Below are 20,560 nucleotides of genomic sequence, written 5' to 3' on the forward strand. Positions count from 1 at the left end.
TGTCCCTCTGGGGAGAATTGGGTTGTGGGTGATTATGAGGGATGGAGGGGCCATCTGTGCCCTCCTGGGTCATGAGGCAGTCTGGGTTGGCACCTGAGGATTTACCTCCCCACATTATATCAGTGATTCTCCCTGGTACATTGGAGACATGAATATTTATAACTTTTCCTTTGTCCTTCTGCTTGCAGATGCCAGAGGAGCCATTGGGCTGACCCAGTCTCCATCCTCCCTGTCTGTGTCTCCAGGAGTGACGGTCACCCTGTCCTGCATGGTCACTCAGAGTGTCTATAATTACATACACTGGTATGAACAGCCCCCAGGCCAGGCTCCTCATTCACTGGGTTTCCACCCTGCAGCCTGGGGTTCCTGCCCACTTCAGTGGCAGTGTTTATATGACAGATTTCTCTCTGACTATCCATGGTGTGGAGCCCGAGGACATGGCACACTATTACTGTCTACAAGTCAATAGTTTTCCTCCCACACAGTGCTTCAACTCTGAACAAAAACCTACCCAGGCAGCTGCTGAGGGAGCCCCCACTGTCCCAGGGGCTTCTCCTTCCCCCACAGCTGGGTCAGGAGCAGCTTGTCTGGGCTGCCTCCCAGGGAAGTTTTTGGTCTCACAGGAGGATGCTGGGACTGGGATGGGTGCTGAGCTTGGTCTTTTCCCCACCCTACAATCATGGGGAGACATCACCTCAATAATTTGGTGTCACCCCAAAGGTGGGTTTGTCTCACTCATACCTGATCAAAACTCCCCTTTACAAATCCTCAACAATTGTTTTGAGACCCTTTGCATGAAGCCCTCCAGGGCAGGGGCAGAGCTACCCAGGCAGGTAGGTGGTGCAGTGGTTAGAGCCAGGCATGGACACAAGTAGACATGAGATCCCAACCAGCCTCAGACACTTCCTAGCTCAGATATGCTGAGAAACTCACTTAATCTTCATTTCAGTTTTCTCATCTCTCAAAGCTGCCTCATAGCAGCACCTTCCTCTTAGAGTGGTTGTGAGGATAAAGGGAGATCCGAGTTATAAAGTGCTGAGCAGCCAGCCTGGCACTTACTGAGCACTGCAGACATGTGAGCTGTCTTTAGAATTATTCTGACCTCCAGTCATGGATCAGTGATTACACTAAAATTGACTACAGCACATTCTCATGTTCAGGGAGGCTCTTTTTGCTTCAAGTGTGCCGGGGGTCATCTGACATGGTCCCAGGGGGGAACTTGAGGAAGTGCATGGCAGCCTCAGGAAGGATGGAAACCCCTCACTCACATATCCCTCTGGGACTCTTCTCTTACTAACACTCCTTGTTGAAATTATTGTGATCAATATCCCTACTGAGCCCCGGGGAAAATCAGAAGAACACTAAATGCTGTTTACTAGAACCCTTACAGGCCTGCTATGGACTCCTAGGAAATTCTCACCTTTACATGCAGTAATACAGAAATTCCCCTAGAAGTCACTTCACAATAAACCAGCAAATAGTGAGTTAGTGTTAAAGGTTTAATTTAATTTTTTATTTTTACTTCTTTTTTAAATTTTTTAGAAAAATTGTTTTCATGGTTACATGATTCATGTTCTTGCTCTCTCTCCCCCCAGGCCCCAACCCCTCAGTAGCCAATGTGCATTTCCACTGGTTTCTTCCTGTGTCATCAATCAAGTCCTATTTCCATATTATTGATAATTGTTCTAGGATGGTCAGTAAGAGTCTACATCCTAATCGTGTCCGCATCACCCCATTTGTTCAAGCAGTTGTTTTTCTTCTGTGTTTCCTCTCCTGTAGTTCTTCCTCTGAATGTGGGTAGCATCTTTTCCATTAATCCCTCAGAATTGTCCTGGGTCATTGCATTGATGTCAGTACAGAAGTCCATTACATTCTATTTTACCACAGTGTATCAGTCTCTGTGTACAATGTTCTTCTGGCTCTGCTCCTTTCACTCTGCATCAATTCCTGGAGGTCTTTCCAGTTCACATGGAATTCCTCCAGTTCATTATTCCTTTAAGCACAGTAATTTTCCTCTACCAGCATATAACATAATTTGTTCAGCCATTCCCCAATTGAAGGGCAATTTTCCAGTTTTTTGCCACCATAAAGAGCAAAGTTATAAATATTTTTGTACATGTCTTTTTATTTATGATCTCTTTGGGGTATGTTATGAAATAAAAAGGGGAAGATGATATGTTATGGAATAAAAGGGGAATATTGATATGTTGAGGAATAAAAGCGAATATAGGAAGTTAAGGAATGAATGGGGAACATATGAAGGGTTAATCAATCAATGAGGCTAATCACAGAGGCTAGGTACTTGAGGGTACTGGGAGGAAATAGTCTGTGTCCTTCAGGCAGGGAGACTATCTCTACGATATAAGAATTGGGTCAGCCAGAGATGGTATGGGTCTGGCTGAAGTGTTTCTTCAGCCTTCTGTTGTTATTTCTAAGGTCCCTTGAGGGAGGAGTCAAAAGGCTCCTCCCTGCCGGTGAAAACTGAAACCTTACAGGAAGTGATGGCTGGCCACTTCCTGCCCAAAATGGATGCCTGGGTTTGCCCTTAAGAAATAAAGAAAGTTACTCCTTTCCTTCTTCAGCCTTTGCCCTACTAGTGGGTACAATGATTCTCCAGAAACTCTTTGTATAAAATAAAAGGGATTTATTATTCCCAAGGGTAAGCTTAGGGGAAAGGGGATTAGGGTTTGGTAACTGCTGCTAAAGGAGAAGCTGGTCCTGGGGGAGGGGTCACTGAAGAGGAGATCAGGCAGAGGGAGCCAGCTCCCTCAGCCAAAGGTAATTTCCTTATCCTGATTTAAAATTCAGCAGATTGTTAGATGAAGTGATGGTTTGGCTTAGGTTATTCCTGCCTATCTATAAAGCTAATTTTCACAATTTCCACCCACCAAATCACCCTTCCTCCCAGGGCCCAATGGAGAAATTCAGGGAATATCAGGATGTCAATGGAGAGGTCAAGGGAGAGGCCCAAGAAAATCAGGCAAAGCCCAAAGCCGCAAAAGCAAAAAGGTCCTTCAATTGGTACTCCAGGGATATTTATAGACTCAAGCTCTAATGGTTTTCCCATGAGCCCAGGGACAACATTCTATCCCTTTTCAAGTGTCAGGGCTGCTATAGTTGGTTTGCAAAAGCAAGAGCTTTTGCTGCAACCCTGCATTACAGGTACAAACTCAGCAATGGTATGGCTGGATCAAAGGGCAGGCATTATTTTAGCTCTTTGGGTATAGTTCCATTTGCCATCCAGAATGGTTGGATCAATTCACAGCTCCACCAGCAATGCATTAATGTCCCAATTTTGCCACATCCCCTTCAACATTCATACTCTCCCCTGCTGTCATTTTAGCTAATCTGCTGGGTGTGAGGTGATACCTCAGAGTTGTTTTGATTTGCATTTCTCTAATTATTAGAGATTTAGAACACTTTCTCATGTGCTTATTGATGGTTTTGATTTCTTTATCTGAAAATTGCCTATTCGTGTCCCTTACCCATTTATCAATTGGGGGATGGCTTGATTTTTTGTATAATTGATTTATCTCCTTGTATATTTGACTAATTAGACCTTTGTCGGAGTTTTTTGTTATAAAGATTTTTTTCCCAGTTGGTTGTTACCCTTATGGTTTTAGTTGCATTGTTTTTGTTTGTACAAAATTTCTTAAAAGATTTAAAAACCCTAACTGAGATCTCCCATACACAGGTACCTGCAAAAACAGGCCAGAACAGTCTCCAAGTTTCTCCCCTCCCTGATCCCTGATTTGGTTTGGTACGTTAACATAAAAGAACAATGAATGATAAATGGAGAAATTGTCTTTCATGAAAAATCCTGTACTTTTCCACCACTGTAGCCCAAGAGATATGTCAAACACACTTTGAAAAGTATTGAAAGTCACTAGAGAATGAAAAGTTGTAACACAGTATGACTTAATACATTTTCTCTAAGAAAAAAAAATCTATGATGGGAATGGAAATCATGCTAACATGTATGTAATCTTAAGAAAAAGGTATAAAAATTTAAGTCAGCAGATGGCAGATCAGAACAGGATCTTTAAGTTTACTGAGTTTCCAGCTGTTCTATTCCGTCAAAACTGCTTTGCTGTCCCACCCCCCAAGATACCAAGGCTGCTGGAGCAGGCTTTCAGCATAAGTATGAAGTTTGCCTCTCTGTCCCTTCCATGTCTTGGCCACATTTCTGTAGTTTGGTACCAGGAAGAACAAGTTGTGACCCTCTTCCTTGTGACAGTTCTTTGAATGCTTGAGGGTAGTTAATCCCACTTTCCTCTGTTGGTTCCTTTTCCAGTGAAGCCTCCTTGTTTCCTTCAGCCTTCCTTTCTCTTGGCCTCTGGTCCTTTCTAAAAAAAATGAATATGTGGAGGAGAGTGACCCAAAGATGTGGATAATGGTAGATCCACTCAGGGAAATTATCTCATTTCATTCCTTATGCTGTAATACTATTATGTTCATTTATTACTGTTTCCCAGCTATTCTACAATTGTTTTGTCAAACTGAGGTACCTTAAAAGAGACTAGAATTCCCCTGAATCCTTTTCTCCCCTCATGTCCTTTAATTTCTCTTTTGGGATTAGAAAGTTTTGCTTGCAGCTATGGACTTCCTAGTACTATAAAAAGATGAGGCACCAGGGATGTAAAATGTGACCTAATGGTTTGTGGGTACACACACTGGGTTGAAGGAGAGACAGGACCAGCCAGGATAGGGAGACCAAGAATCAAGAACGGCAGTTGGCCAATGGTTACCCAGCACACCACTAGGCCAGGGTCTATGGAACCAGCAGGCAAGGTAAAGGTTTTTAACAGTTTTAATTATGATTAACTAATAAAGGTGGGATAGGGGATTCTACACTTAAAACCCTAAAGGGCAAATCACAGGGGCAAGGGGAGGACTTGTCTACTCTAATTCTAATTGACCTAGGCCAGGCAGGGCTCAAAGGAGCAGTTCTGGAGTCACTGAGAAGACTGCTTCAAACCTGGTTCCAGCCAGGTTTGACCAGCACAGCAAAAGGGCCTGAGGGTGGCTTTGAAGGTTCTCATGGTAATCCAAAGATGTTCAGAGGATACCAAGAGCCAAGGTGGTCCAAGGTACCCAAGTAGTGAGAGTGTGCTTGAGATGCTGTCCACCAGATCCCAAACCCCTCCTCCACTTGGTGCAGCTCTGCAGGTCTTATCCGCTTGCTAGAAGCCACCACCACTCAGGATCCCAGGGAATCAGGATGCAGGGTGTCCTTAACTCTGAGATCTCCCAGGGCTAGCAACAGTTTGTGCCCACCACTAATGGAGTCTCTCTCAGAGCACAAGCACCTACTTCCTGCTCCTTCATTCCATCTTGGAATCCTCCAGCCCTTCCTGCTAGGTCCATATAAACTATATGTAACTAATATTAAATGATCTTCCTCACAACAGTACCTATGATCTTGCTATTAACCATCCCTATCCCTATGCCTCTTTGCTTTCCTTTTGACTTTGATCTATTCCTAAATCAGCCTCATGTGTGTGCTTCAATTCTTCCATTCTTTTATCCATTTCATGAGTGAGATTCAGCCCTCTTGGTTTATTGTATTCTATGTGATACTCTCCTTCTGACCAGAAACTTCTGAGTCTCATATAGCCCCTAATGTACATCTTGGACACTTGGACTGAGCCTTTCTTGAGGCTTCCAGCATTTTTTTGTTAAGGAAGGATCTTTGGATTATGTCTGTGATATTTCTTGGAACCCCCATTTTTTGTTTTCAGGAGGAAAATGCTGGTGGATTGTCTCTACCTTCACTTTGACTTCTGGATCTAATATGCATGGCAATTTTTCTTTTATGACTTTTTGAAGTATTTGTTAAGACTTTCAAAAAAATCAGTAGCCTATCTGTAGATACCAAAGTTCTTCAGAGAGACCTTAAAGTATCCTTATGTTATTTCTTCTGACTTCTGTCTGAGTGCTTGCTTTGGGTGAGTTTTCTGTAAGGGAATTATTTAAACAAAATTTATGTTCTGTATTCAAAAAATATGACCAGTGCGACAGATTATGCTTTCTGCATTCAAATATAAAGCTGGGCAGTGTAGCTTGAGAAAGGACCTCAGTGCCTAGTACCTTATGTGACCAGGTGATCTTTAGAATCTTCAGACAACTCAAATGGAAGGAATTCCCTTTCCTGACATGGCACCCATATAGAGTCAAGGCTTCAGAGGCACACAGCAGTGAAGTCAGCACAATGACTTTATAGACTTTGAGTTTGGTAGGCAGCCTAATAGCTCTGCTCTCCCACATTTTCTTTTAGAACCTCCTAAACACTGAACTAGCTCTGGCAACGAGTGCACCAACTTCATCATCTGTGTGGACATCACTGGAGAGAAAGCAAGTGAACTGATCCAAAGCATTCAAAATTTCTCCATTTGTTGTATCAAATGTTTCTATATATGGATGGTGCAGTGACATCAAGTAGAGAATCTCCTTTCTTTGTGTTCTATGTACTCTATGAGCTTTTCAGAAATACTGTCTTAATACCCAATATTCCCAATTGACAAATGATCAAAGGTTATAAAGAATCAATTTTCAGATGAAGAAATCTAAGCTATCAATAATTATATGAAAAATATTCTAAACCACTCTTGATTAAAGAAATACAAACTAAAACAACAGTAAGGTTGCTTATTAGATTGGCCAATATGACAGTAAAGAAAAGTGATCAGAGTTGGGGTGGATGTGGTAAAATTAGGAACTGGGACATTGACAGTGGACTTATGAACTGTTATGTTGTTGAAAAACTTCGATTCTTAAGCTGGGATACTCAGTTTAATGTTCTATGGAGACAGTTCTGTTTTTTGTAATAGCGATAACATTTAACATAACAAAAGTTTGTTTTGAATTGTTCTCCTTAGATTTTTTTAAATACATTTTGTATAAGTTTACTTTTTAGTCAGATGGATTGTGGGTTTTTTTTTTCTTGTTTGTTTTTTTAAACCCTTACCTTCCATCTTGGAGTCAATACTGTGTATTGGCTCCAAGTCAGAAGAGTGGTAAGGGTAGGCAATGGAGGTCAAGTGACTTGCCCAGGGTCACACAGCTGAGAAGTGTCTGAGGCCAGATTTGAACCCAGGACCTCCTGTCTCTAGGCCTGGCTCTCAAACCACTGAGCTCAGCTACCCCCCTGATTGTGTTTTTGTAAAAGCTTAGGCTGCATTGTGTTTTATTTAAATTTTCTATTTTTATACATTGCAAACATTTTTAGATAAGATTGTGTATTAGCTTAGCATCAAAAATTTTTTAACAAAACGTTTTTGAAAAAGTTTTATATTTGCACTTTGAATTTTTAGATTTTATTGCATTTTTTGATATATTGCAGTTTGTATTTGTAGTAAGAGATTTTTTCCTTGTTTTATTTTTTAAATGTTTGCACTTTGTTTCGATCTTTGTAACAGTTTGTTGTAAATCCCTTTCCTTTCCTGTCTTTTCCTTTCCCTAGTTTAATAGAGGAGTATAGTGAGGTTAGCAAAGAAGATCTGAAGGCAGCCTCTTTCAGGACTCATAGTAAGTAAGGGGTGTTGGAATCGCTAGAACCATTAGATTAGGACGTCCTATCCCTGATCCTCCCTCCAAGTGACTTTGCGAACAATAAAGCCTTGATCTTGTTTTTTAACCTAACTGAAAGTTGGTTAAGCTCACTGAGCCTGAACCTTATATCTCACATCATCAACAACTAGCAGTCAGATCATATACTTATTTCAGTCCTCACAACAAATGTGGCATAGTGCTATTATTTTTCCCATTTTATACTTAACAAAACTGAGACAAATAGGGGTTAAGTGACTTGCCCAGGGTCACACAGAGCTTCTTGATTCCAGATCCAACAGTCTTTCAGTTGTCCCATCAGCTCCCTCCAGAGTCTGAGGTGTGCAATAAATTTCCAGTAATTTCTCTGATTCTATCTCTGATAAGTCTTAGAGTCTGAAATGCTTGTAAGGGGAACTTGTGATTGACTATCCAACAGTAATGAGGCATCACATGATGAGTTGCTACATCACTTTGAGAGACTAATTCCTGTTGCACTGAATCTAATACCTTTGTATCCCTCTCCAGTGATGGGACACTCCTGGAACTGTCTAGTGACCTTGTGAGGAGGATGAAGAGAAGCATGAATGGAGGGTCTGTGATACAGCAGCAAATGTTGGATGACTTCTCTAGAAGGGGCCAAAGAAGCCATTAGATGAATGACTGACTGAATGCCAGGCTGGTTTCTTTTTGGATTACAGGTTCCTTTGTAGAGGGTTAACAGGTTAATAAGGAAAAAAAAGTTTCTAACTATCCTAGAGTAACCCATCTCAGGGTTCCACAAGGAGGCTGCTTTCCATAACATAGTTCAAAGTTCTTATCTCCAAAGAAGGTAACATCACTGAAACCTGCCCATTTTATATAAACGTCTCTCTCCTCCCACTCCTGCCACCCAGCCACAAACTTGCCCCTCCACATATTTTGCATGGCTCATACTGAGGAAATGAGGCCAGCTGAGGAGGCAGCTATAAAGGGGCAGCTGGGAGGGAGCTGCTGGGGAGCCAGAGCTCAGGCACAGGGAGATGATGGGGTCTCAGGCTCAGCTCTTCTGCCTCCTGCTTCTCTGGATCCCAGGTGAGGGAGGAAGATCAGAGACTGCCCTGAGATATTGTTATAGGAGTCTTGGGAAGTCCTGCTTGTTTCTTGTCACTCTGGGGAGAATTGGATTATGGGTGATTGTGAGGGATGGAGGGGCCATCTGTGCCCTCCTGGGTCATGAGGCAGTCTGGGCTGGCATCTGAGGATTTACCTCCTCACATTATATCAGTGATTCTTCCTGGTATTTTGGAGACATGAATATTTGTAACTTTTTCTTTGTCCTTCTGCCTGCAGATGCCAGAGGGGCCATTGAGCTGACCCAGTCTCCATCCTCCCTGTCTGTGTCTCCAGGAGAGACGGTCACCCTGTCCTGCAGGGCCAGTCAGAGCATTAGTACTAACATAAACTGGTACCAACAGCCCCCAGGCCAGGCTCCCAGGCTCCTCATTTACTATGCTTCCAGCCTGCACTCTGGGGTTCCTGCCCGCTTCAGTGGCAGTGGCTCTGGGACAGATTTCTCTCTGACCATCCGCGGGGTGGAACCCGAGGACATGGCACACTATTACTGTCAGCAGAGGAATAGTTGGCCTCTCCCACAGTGCTCCATCTCTGAACAAAAACCTGGTCAGGCAGCTGCTGAGGGAGCCCCCACTGTCCCAGGGGCTTCTCCTTCCCCCACAGCTGGGACAGGAGCAGCTTGTCTGGGCTGCCTCTGAGGTAGGTTTCTGGGTCTCGCAGGAGGATGCTGGGACTGGGATGGGTGCTGAGCTTGGTCTCTTCCCCACCCTACAATCATAGAGTGAAACCACCTCAATAACTGGATGTCACCCCAAAGGTGGGTTTGTCTCACTCATACCTGACCAAGACTCCCCGTTACAAATCCTCAACAAGTGTTCTTGGACCCTTTGCATGAAGCCCTCCAGGGCAGGGGCAGAGCTACCCAGGCAGGTAGGTGATGCAGTGGTTAGAGTCAGGCATGGACACAAGTAGACATGAGTTCCCAACCAGCCTCAGACACTTCCTAGCTCAGACATGCTTCGCAGCTTGCTTAACCTTCATTTCAGTTTTCTCATCTCACAAAGTTGCCTCATAGCAGCACCTTCCTCCTAGGGTGGTTGTGAAGATAAAGCGAGGTCCATGTTATAATGTGCTTAACAGCTATCCTGGATCTTACTGAGCAATGCAGACATGTGAGCTGTCTTTATAATTATTCTGACCTCCAGTCATGGATCAGTGATTACACTAAAATTGACTACAGCACATTCTCCTGTTCAGGGAGTGCCAGAAGCCATCGAGGCTGTGAGGTTAGCACAGCTACTCACAAGCTCTGATAATCCAGCACGGCAGGTTGTCAGGAAGATGGAGATTCCACACACAGTTTACCCTATATCATTCTTTTTACAGTGACATTCACTTGCATTGAAATTATTGCAATAAATATCCTTATCCAGCTCAAAGGAGACACAGAAAAACAATACGGGTTCATGGCAAGAACAATCACAGCCATAGACTACCCACTATACAAAAATAAACCCCTGTACAACCCCCTAGAGAATAGAAATTTCCCCTAGAATCAGCCCAGCAGAAAACCAGCAGTTAGTGAGTTAATGCAAGTTTCTAAAGTTCCCAGCAAGAAAATACCTGGCCTGAGTTTGTTCCCAAACTCCTACAGACCATAGAAACAGTGAAACACAAGGAAATTATGGCAATGACAAACTAGCACAGAATCACCCTACCAGAACTGTATTCTTAGTGATCCTATAACAGAAAAAACACCATGAGAACAAAACATTGGACCAGACTGATATTATTGTATCTTATTGGATGTAATCAACTACCATAACTATCTCCTTGATTGATGATGGGAATGAATAGTATAACATAACTATGTACATAATATAATTAGTTAAAATATAATTAACTATTATGTTTAGCTAGGAACTAATGTACTTGTACCTTACGCATAGCTGAAAAGAATAAGTTCAAACTAAGCCAGCCCATAATGAATAATTTTTGACAAGCTTGCTTCTTTGTTTAACCACAGTAAGATAATTAGTAAATGTCAATATTGTGATGTTTCAAAAGTTAATATGTGATTTTGAATGTATGGGAAGAAAAAAACCTGTATGAGATCATAAAGAAAAGAGGGTATAAAACTTAAAATCACCAGATGACACTTCAGGTCAGCTACTGCAAACCTACTCGGTCTCTGGCTCTTCTCACTTCATTTTCGCTCAATTGTCCCGCCCCCAAGGGGAACTGGACTGCTGGTAACCCCCCAGCAAGGGAGGCTGTTCTTGCTTCAAGTGTGCCGGGGGCCATCTGACATGGTCCCAGGGGGGACCTCGAGGAAGTACATGGCAGCCTCAGGAAGGATGGAAACCCCTCACTCACATATCCCTCTGGGACTCTTCTCTTACTAACACTCCTTGTTGAAATTATTGTGATCAATATCCCTACTCAGCCCTGGGGAAAATCAGAAGAACACTAAATGCTGTTTACTAGAACCCTTACAGGCCTCCTATGGACTCCTAGGAAATTCTCATCTTTACATGCAGTAATACAGAAATTCCCCTAGAAGTCACTTCACAATAAACCAGCAAATAGTGAGTTAGTGTTAAAGGTTTAATTTAATTTTTTATTTTTACTTCTTTTTTAAATTTTTTAGAAAAATTGTTTTCATGGTTACATGATTCATGTTCTTGCTCTCTCTCCCCCCCAGTAGCTGACGTGCGTTTCTACTGGTTTCTTCCTGTGTCATTAATCAAGACCTCCCAACCCCTCAGTAGCTGACATGCATTTCCACTGGTTTCTTCTTGTGTTATCAATCAAGACCTATTTCCATATTATTGATAATTGTTGTAGGGTGGTCAGTAAGAGTCTACATCCTAATCGTGTCCACATCACCCCATTTGTTCAAGCAGTTGTTTTTCTTCTGTGTTTCCTCTCCTGTAGTTCTTCCTCTGAATGTGGGTAGCATTCTTTTCCATAAATCCCTCAGAATTTTCCTGGGTCATTGCATTGCTGCTAGTACAGAAGTCCATTATGATTGGTTTTACCACAGTGTATCTGCCTCTGTGTACAACGTTCTTATGTTTCTGCTCCTTTCACTCTGCATCAATTCCTGGAGGTCATTCCAGTTCACATGGAATTCCTCCAGTTTATTATTCCTCTGAGCACAGTAATTTTCCATCACCAACATATACCACAATTTGTTCAGCCATTCCCCAATTGAAAGGCATACACTAATTTTCCAGTTTTTTGCCACCATAAAGAGCATGGCTATAAATATTTTTGTACATGTCTTTTTATTTATGATCTCTTTGGGGTACAAACCCAGCAATGCTATGGCCGGATCAAAGGGCAAGCATTATTTTAGCTCTCTTTGGGCATAGTTCCAAATTGCCATCCAGAATGGTTGGATTAATTCACAACTCCACCAGCAATGCATTAATGTCCCAATTTTGCCACATCCCCTCCAACATTCATTACTCTCCCCTGCTGTCATTTTAGCTAATCTGCTGGGTGTGAGGTGATACCTCAGAGTTGTTTTGATTTGCATTTCTCTAATTATCAGAGATTTAGAACACTTTCTCATGTGCTTATTGGTGGTTTTTATTTCTTTATCTGAAAATTGCCTATTCATGTCCCTTGCCCATTTATCAATTGGGGGATGGCTTGATTTTTTTTGTATAATTGATTTAGCTCCTTTTTGAGTAATTAGACCTTTGTCAGAGTTTTATGTTATAAAGATTTTTTCCCAGTTTATTGTTACCTTTATGGTTTTAGTTGCATTGTTTTTGTTTGTACAAAATTTCTTAAAGATTTAAAAACCCTAACTGAGATCTCCCATACACAGGTGCCTGCAAAAACAGGCCAGAACAGTCTCCAAGGTTCCCCCCTCCCTGATCCCTGATTTGGTTTGGTACATTAACATAAAAGAACAATGAATGATAAGTGGAGAAATTGTCTTCCATGAAAAATCCTGTACTTTCCCACCACTGTAGCCCAAGTGATATGTCAAACACACTTTGAAAAATATTGAAAGTCACTAGAGAATGAAAAGTTGTAACACAGTATGACTTAATACATTGTCTCTAAGAAAAAATTATGGTGGGAATGGAAATCATGCCAACATGTATGTAATCTTAAGAAAAAGGTATAAAAATTTAAGTTAGCAGATGGCAGATCAGAACAGGATCTGCAAGCTTACTGAGTTTCCAGCTGTTCTATTCTGTCAAAACTGCTTTGTTGTCCCACCCCTCAAGATACCAAGGCTGTTGGAGCAGGCTTTCAGCATAAGTGTGAAGTTTGCCTCTCTGTCCCTTCCATGCCTTGGCCACATTTCTGTAGTTTGGTACCAGGAGATGTTATATTGAATCTCTGGGAGCTTGAAGTTCACCTTTGATTGACAAATGAGTCAGTTGGATGGAATGTTCCCAGGGAAGTCATGCGAGAGGCAGGAGGGGGGCAGTTGAGAACCCTGAGCAGAAGTTCTGGGTCTTTGACCTGTGCTGAGGCTGGAGATGAGTGGATCCTGGTCTTGGAGTGAGAGGTGCAAACATCTCTCTGCAAACTCTTCCTGTACTTGAGATACCGTTCCAACCTGTACCTGACCACCACCTTGGTGTCTACTGCCCCTAGATATTAGGAGTTTCATCATCTAGCTATCTAGGTTTCCCAGGGCCTGGGAGGGATTCGGGAAGTGGGCAGGAGACGAAGAAGAGGGTGGAAAGGGTGGAAATAACTCAACTGTAAGGCTGAAGATCTATTGAAGAAGAAGTCAAAGATATCCCAGCAGTTTACCTACTCTGGTTTAGTCCTGGCCAGGCTGAACCAGAGGGAAGCTACATTGATTCTTCATCTGCTAGCAGTTGAGATTTCATTAGTAATCATTAGAATAGGGTCTCCTATACCACAGTCCTTTACCCATATCCTTCTTGTTTAATATAAAGTTTAAAGTACCTTCCTAAAGCAGTTTCCAAGCTTGTTTTGGGAAGAGAGAAATCCCAGTCAGAATACAAGGCTTTATCCTAGCTAAAGAGCCCAAGTCAACATATCAATTAACCCCAGGTGGGTCCTGAAGGGATATACATCTTAGACCTGAAGGATCCTGCCTGGGCAACTGTTATAAGGGAGAAGGGTCATCTTATTTCTCTCTGTACATCAATTTACCATCTCAAATAGATCAAGAGACCTCCAATAATTATAACAGAGAGCAAGTTGTGACCCTCCTCCTTGTGACATCCCTTTGAATGCTTGAGGGTAGTTAATCCCACTTTCCTCTGTTGGACCTTTTTCCAGTGAAGCCTCCTTTTTTCCTTCAGCCTTCCTTTCTCTTGGCCTCAGGTCCTTTCTAAAAAAACAAATATGTGGAGGAGAGCAACTCACAGATGTGGATAGTGGTAGATCCACTCAGGGAAATTATCTCATTTCATTCCTTACACTGTAATACTATTATGTTCATTTATTACAAATTTTCCAGATATTGACCAAACAATTGGTCAATCTAAGGTACCTTAAAAGAAATTAGAATTCCCGAATCCTTTTCTCCCCTCATGTCCTTTAATTTCTCTTTTGGGATTAGAAAGTTTTGCTTGCAAATATGGACTTCCTAGTATCTATGATCTTGCTATTAACCATCCCTGTCCTTATGCCTCCTTGTTTTCTATTTGTTCTATTTTGACTTTGTTCTATTCCTAAGTCAGCCTCATGTGTGTGCTTCAATTCTTCCACTCTTTATCCATTTCATGAGTGAGATTCAGCCCTCTTGGTTTATTGCATTCTATGTGATACTCTTCTTCTGACCAGAAACTACTGAGTCTCACATATCCCCTAAAGTACATCTTGGACACTTGGACTGAGCCTTTCTTGAGGCTTCCAGTATTTTTTTGTTAAGGAAGGATCTTTGGATTATGTCTGTTATATTTCTGGGAATTCCCATTTTTGTTTTCAGGAGGAAAATGCTGGTGGATTATCTCTACCTTGACTATCACTTTGACTTCTGGATCTAATATGCATGGCAACTTTTCTTTTATGACTTTTTGAAGTATTTGTTAAGACTTTCAAAAAATCAGTAGCCTATCTGTAGATACCAAAGTTCTTCAGAGAGACCTTAAAGTATCCTTATGTTATTTCTTCTGACTTCTGTCTGAGTCCTTGCTTTGGGTGAGTTTTCTGTAAGGGAATTATTTAAACAAAATTTATGTTCTGTATTCAAAAAATATGACCAGTGCGACAGAATCATGCTTTCTGCATTCAAGTTTAAGGCTGGGCAGTGTGGCTTGAGAAAGGACCTCAGTGCCTAGTACCTTATGTGACCAGGTGATCTTTAGAATCTTCAGACAACTCAAATGGAAGGAATTCCCTTTCCTGACATGGCACCCATATAGAGTTGAGGCTTTAGAGGCACACAGCAGTGAAGTCAGCACAATGACTTTATAGACTTTGAGTTTGGTAGGCAGCCTAATAGCTCTGCTCTCCCACATTTTCTTTTGGAACCTCCTAAACACTGAACTAGCTCTGGCAACGAGTGCACCAACTTCATCATCTGTGTGGACATCACTGGAGAGTTTCCTGTGAAGGCAAGTGAACTGATCCACAGCATTCAAAATTGCTCCATTTGTTGTATCCGATGCTTCTATATATGGTTGGTGCAGTGACATCAGGTAGAGAACCTCTTTTCTTTGTGTTCTATGTACTCTGAGCTTTTCAGAAATACTGTCTTAATACCCAATATTCCCAAATTGGCAAATCAAAGGATATAAAGAATCAATTTTCAGATGAAGAAATCAAACCTATCAATAATCATATGAAAAATATTCTAAACCACTCTTGATTAAAGAAATACAAACCAAAACAACAGTAAGTTTGCTTATTAGATTGGCCAATATGACAGTAAAGAAAAGTGATCAGTGTTGAGGTGGATGTGGTAAAATTAGGCACTGGCACATTGATGGTGGAGTTATGAACTGTTATGTCATTGAAAAACTTCGATTCTTAAGATAGGATACTCAGTTTAATGTTCTATGGAGACAGTTCTGTTTTTTGTAATAGTGATAGCATTTAACATAACAAAAGTTTGTTTTGAATTGTTCTCCTTAGATTTTTTTTTTGTAGCACAATTCAAGTTTATTCCATTTGTTCTTGCAACACAAAACTTAAACACAGTATTATTTAGCATTCTGATGTTTATGAACTAGGATAATATGAGAAACCTAACTGTCAAAAGAATTACATTGTGGAAAAATGAACTCAGATATATCAAAATGCACAAAAGCACTAGTTCTTTAAATTTTTATTTTATTACTGTTTAGAAAGATATGATTGTTCCTCCATTTACGAAATAGAATTAGGACAGGTTCATTTATTTACTTATTTAGCATGCAAAACACTGCAATTGCTTATGTGGGAGTGCACTCTCACCAGCTTCTTCTAATAGATACTCATGCGGACAATATTGCATGGGAGAAGGTAGCAGCTCAATTTAAGATTCAAATGTATTATAACAAAGTAGAAGGTGCAGAGGATGTAAAACTCAGTAAATATTTATAGGTCTTTAAATCTAACCATGGTTTGGTGAAAACAATAAAGAATGAATGGCCTACTTGTCAGCAGCTTCCACATATTCTATCTACCTGTCCTTTGTGAAAAACTAGAATTTAGGAAAGTGTGCTGTGCATAGAAGAAATATATGGGTGTGTAAAGGAAAAGGATGGGACTGTCTGAATTTCCAAGTCCATAGCAATCTGTCTAGGTGTGGCGGTTGTAATTTGACACTTCACTGATGTGCTGGTGTGAGGCAAAAGTAAGCCACCTGTACATTTTTACTTGAGACCAGAATAGGAAATGAAAGAATAGAAAACTCAAGAAAATGCAAGATATCTTTCTGAGATGCTTAATTTTACATTAAGAGGATAAAAATATTAATTTGACCTTTTGCTGATTCATGTAGTGCAAAAAAAGAAGATAGTTTTAGCTTTTTTTTTTACCCCCAAAAATTAACGTTAAGTTGTTGTCAATTTCTCTGCCAAAGTAGTTCAGAGATACATTATAAATAATGCAGTTACTTAAGAAGTAAAAGTAAAAAGAAACCCCAAACCATCTCAGTTGGTCAGTACAGTTTATTCTACAACACTGTGTTGTCTTAGCAAGGGAGCTCTTCACGATGATGGGGTTTGCTTACAAGATGGTAAAGGGGAAGGTGGAAAGGCAAAACTGCCTTTACTGAATTACAAGAAACAGGTTAACTTGTACAAAGCATCAAATAGTTTTATATACCACAATGACTGAGGAAATCAGAAGGCCTGGGAAAGGAGTACAAAGCACATTGTACTGCAATAGTCAACTACAATGAAACACTTTGAAAGGTAAAGGGGAAACTCTGTAAAGGGTAAGTTCTAAGCCTTTAAATAGAATTATGCTAATAGAACCCAAACCCACACACACACACTGTACTACTTTAGCGGAACTAAAATGGACCCAGTGCCCTACATTTTAATAGAGGCACCACCATTTTAGTTCAGTGATGTAGGCCAGCCCTGATTAATAAATGTTCATTAAATATAAAAAGGCTGTATTAAGATGGCAAAACTATCCAAATATACTTGTCATTTAAAAATAATTATTCAGTGATTGGCTTCTCAGAATGAGAGAAATCTTGGGGTTGGACTGGGTGTGGAAGTAGGAAGGGGGTGGAGTCACTTAGGGAGGAGGAAGGAACCTTGAATTAAAAAAACCCACTACACTTAACCAATCAGCAACTGTTTAATATGATTTGGTATTGGCCAGGCTGGTTGTTCTTAGTAATAATTTAATTCTCTGGAAGGATGCTGCACTATGTATAAAAATCTTCATTAAATTGTTCCCATTCCACAATCTGAATGCAAAGCCTTTAAAAAAAAATCTGAGGTACATTCAAAATCGTGTAACTTAGATGAAAAAAAAAATCTAACATTTATTAGTAAATTATACTTATCTGGATGTTTCTATTTAGTGCACACTTCTGATTTTTGTCATTATTTAAATGCGAGATATTAAAATTAGGTATTCATACTTTATTTTGCCATAATGCTCATGAAACAAATATGTAATGTGTACAATATTTTCTTCAAGTTATAAAAACACTGTAATTGAGTACTTATTCTAAATGTACAGAATCATTTTTAAAGTGTATCATACTCTTTGTGACACATGATTTTAAAATAGGAAACTACAATGTGGGTTGCCACTTGTCCAGCAAAAACTTAAAAGAGATTTTTGGTAACAAATTATGTTCGAGGAGACTTGATCAAATCAAATTTACCCAAATCTTAAACCCCACCCTAGCATGGTACAATAAGTAATCTCATTCCATAAGTATCAACATTCAATGTAGGGATGGTATTTAAGTTATGTTCCTTGAACATAATTTAATTCCTATGAAATTAATTTTATTTGATTCTTCAATTAATTTGATTCTTCAAATTAATTTCAAAGAAAAATTCCAAGTAGAAATAAGTAGAAGAAAACCTTCAGCTACCAGGAAACATGTTTCCTTTTTGTACAATACTAACAAACTTATGGCTATGATTCTACTTTTAAATCCCCGCTCACTGCTAGAAGAGTTTGAAAGTGTTTCATACATAATACACATTTCTCAAACTGGAGGAGAAAATGAATATATTGGAATGCTATTTCTCCTCAGACCCTCAAATCAAAGATTTTATAAATAAGACTGGTCAGTTTTATTTAAGGACACATGAAACCCACATGGAAAGGGAAGAGAAATTCAAAGTCCAGTCATCCAGCTACTTAGGGGTATGCCCCTCCTCATCTGAACCGAGCCTTTGTTTAAATCAAAGTTACTGAGGAAAGATTTGGTCACCAACCATAGGCAACACTCTTAACCAGGCCAGGAAATCCCCATTACAGTGCAATCTTAAGGCAGAGGGCTATAGCTAATTGCTTATCTCAGCACCCTAAGTTTACAACATGGTAGCCACCACTGCTTCCACAGTTAGGGCTACAAAATATATAGAAGTAGGCCTTTATATAATCAGACCTTTCGACACAATCTAATTAATAGAACTAGTTAGGGAGCTGCACAGGTTGAATGTTAAATAGTATATTTTGTTTTTGCCCCTCCACAGGGCATGAGCTGAATTTTATTAGAAACGTGAGAGAGTGACGTGATCAGGAATCCCAATAAAGTCCTGATCATATGGATTTACTCTCTAAAAAATAGTTTTTCTGGTAGTCTGATTTATTATGAATTTCTCTCTCCCCTCACCTCTCTTGAAGTATTTAGCTGAAGAAGCTGGCAGATAGAGAGTGACAGACAGACAGACAGGCAGCAGTGTGAGGCCGCGGGAGAGGCATCCTTCCATATGGATCAGTCCATCCAGCCATCGCTGAAGAAGAGCTTTGATTGCCTGGTTGTCAGTGGCTTCAAAGGCAGTTAGTCCATCCGGGCCTTTCACAGTTTTATCAGCACCCTTTGATAGAAGCAGTTTCACACGTGAAACATGACCTTCATATCCTGCAGACAGAAGAGGGGCGATACGATGTTTATCTGGAGCGTTACTATCAGCTCCTTTCAGTAGCAGAAATTCCAGGATTTCAAGCTGCCCACAATCTGCCGCATAATGAAGAGGCTTCCTACCACCTTCTAGTGTCCCATTAACATCTCCACCCTTGGCCACATAGTCTTTCACCTCATCCAGGTCTCCATTTTTCAAAGCCCACATGAATTCCTTGTCGCACATCACTGCAGAGGGGCTGGCCGGATGGACAGAGGGAAAGAAGGCGGCGGGCGGGACTGAGGGAAGAAGGGCGAGAAACGAAGGCAGCGTCGGCGGGAGGGGAGCGGAGAGCGGCCGCAGGGAGTCCGGGCAGAGGGTTGCACAAGAGGGCTGCTAGCCAAGGCAGTCGGACAAAAGGGCAGCGGGAGCCGGGAGGAGGAAAGTTCTCTCTGAGCTGGGGGCCGCGCCAAACGGAATCCGTGTGGAAAGGCTCCTTAGATTTTTTTAAATGCATTTTGCATAAGTTTACTTTTTAGTCAGATAGATTGTGCATTTTTTGTTTATTTGCTTTCTAAACCCTCACCTTCCATCTTGGAGTCAATACTGTGTATTGGCTCCAAGGCAGAAGAGTGGTCAGGGTGGGCCATGGGGGTCAAGTGACTTTTCCAGGGTCACACAGCTGGGAAGTGTCTGAGGCCGGATTTGAACCTAGGATCTCCCATCTTTAGGCCTGGCTCTCAAACCACTGAGCTCAAACCCAGCTGCCCCCTAGATTGTGTTTCTGTAAAAGCTTAGGCTGCATTGTGTTTTATTTAAATTTTCTGTTTTTATACATTGCTAAAATTTTTTGGATAAGATTGTGTATTACCTTAGCATCAAAATGTTTTTACAAAGTGTTTTTGAAAAAGTTTTATATTTGCACTTTGAATTTTTAGAATTTTATTGCATTTTTAATATATTGCAGTTTGTATTTGTAGTAAGAGATTTTCTTACTTGTTTTATTTTTTATATGTTTGCACTTTTTTTTTTTATCTTTGTAACAGTTTGTTGTAAATCCCTTTCCTTTCCTGTCTTTTCCTTTCCCTAGTTTAATAGGAGAGTATGGTAAGGTTAGCAAAGAAGATCTGAAGGCAGCCTCTTTCAGGACTCATAGTAAGTAAGGGGTGTTGGAATCGCTAGAACCATTAGATTAGGACGTCCTATCCCTGATCCTCCCTCCAAGTGACTTTGCGAACAATAAAGCCTTGATCTTGTTTTTTAACCCAATTGAAAGTTGGTTAAGCTCACTGAGCCTGAACCTTGGTATCTCACATTATCAACAAATAGCAGTCAGATCATATACTTATTTCAATCCTCACAACAAATGTGGCATAGTGCTATTATTTTTCCCATTTTATACTTAACAAAACTGAGACAAATAGGGGTTAAGTGACTTGCCCAGGGTCACACAGAGCTTCTTGATTCCAGATCCA

General features: G+C 40.7%; 2 protein-coding genes and 1 gene segment (V, D, J or C); 1 reads left to right on the top strand and 2 right to left on the bottom strand.

Moving 5' to 3' along the window:
• The window catches only part of LOC123236692 (immunoglobulin kappa light chain-like), a 330,984-nt gene that overhangs the window by 248,520 nt on the left and 61,904 nt on the right, over nucleotides 1-20,560 (bottom strand). The gene's annotated exons all lie outside the window — the stretch shown is intronic.
• Nucleotides 8,566-17,480, top strand: LOC123236694. The segment is given in 3 exon segments: nucleotides 8,566-8,622; nucleotides 8,881-9,177; nucleotides 17,036-17,480. Coding segments are annotated over 3 exon segments (420 nt in total).
• On the bottom strand, nucleotides 18,552-19,331 carry LOC123234455 (myotrophin-like). Its single transcript, XM_044660355.1, has 2 exons — nucleotides 18,857-19,331; nucleotides 18,552-18,589 (listed from the first exon to the last, which is right to left on the bottom strand). Exons 1-2 carry the CDS (start codon nucleotides 19,329-19,331, stop codon nucleotides 18,552-18,554), a joined length of 513 nt encoding a protein of 170 aa, XP_044516290.1.

This window comes from Gracilinanus agilis, chromosome 2, assembly GCF_016433145.1.
Source record: "Gracilinanus agilis isolate LMUSP501 chromosome 2, AgileGrace, whole genome shotgun sequence".
Classification (NCBI taxonomy): domain Eukaryota; kingdom Metazoa; phylum Chordata; class Mammalia; order Didelphimorphia; family Didelphidae; genus Gracilinanus; species Gracilinanus agilis.

What these genes read in the sequence shown, in the direction of transcription:
- LOC123234455 (XM_044660355.1), bottom strand. Translation starts at nt 19,331, where the DNA reads ATGTGCGACAAGGAATTCATGTGGGCTTTGAAAAATGGAGACCTGGAT. An exon ending in AGCTAAATACTTCAAGAGAG is followed by an intron (nt 18,590 to 18,856) that starts GTGAGGGGAGAG and finishes TATATTTTGTAG; the next exon opens with CCCTAACTGTGGAAGCAGTG.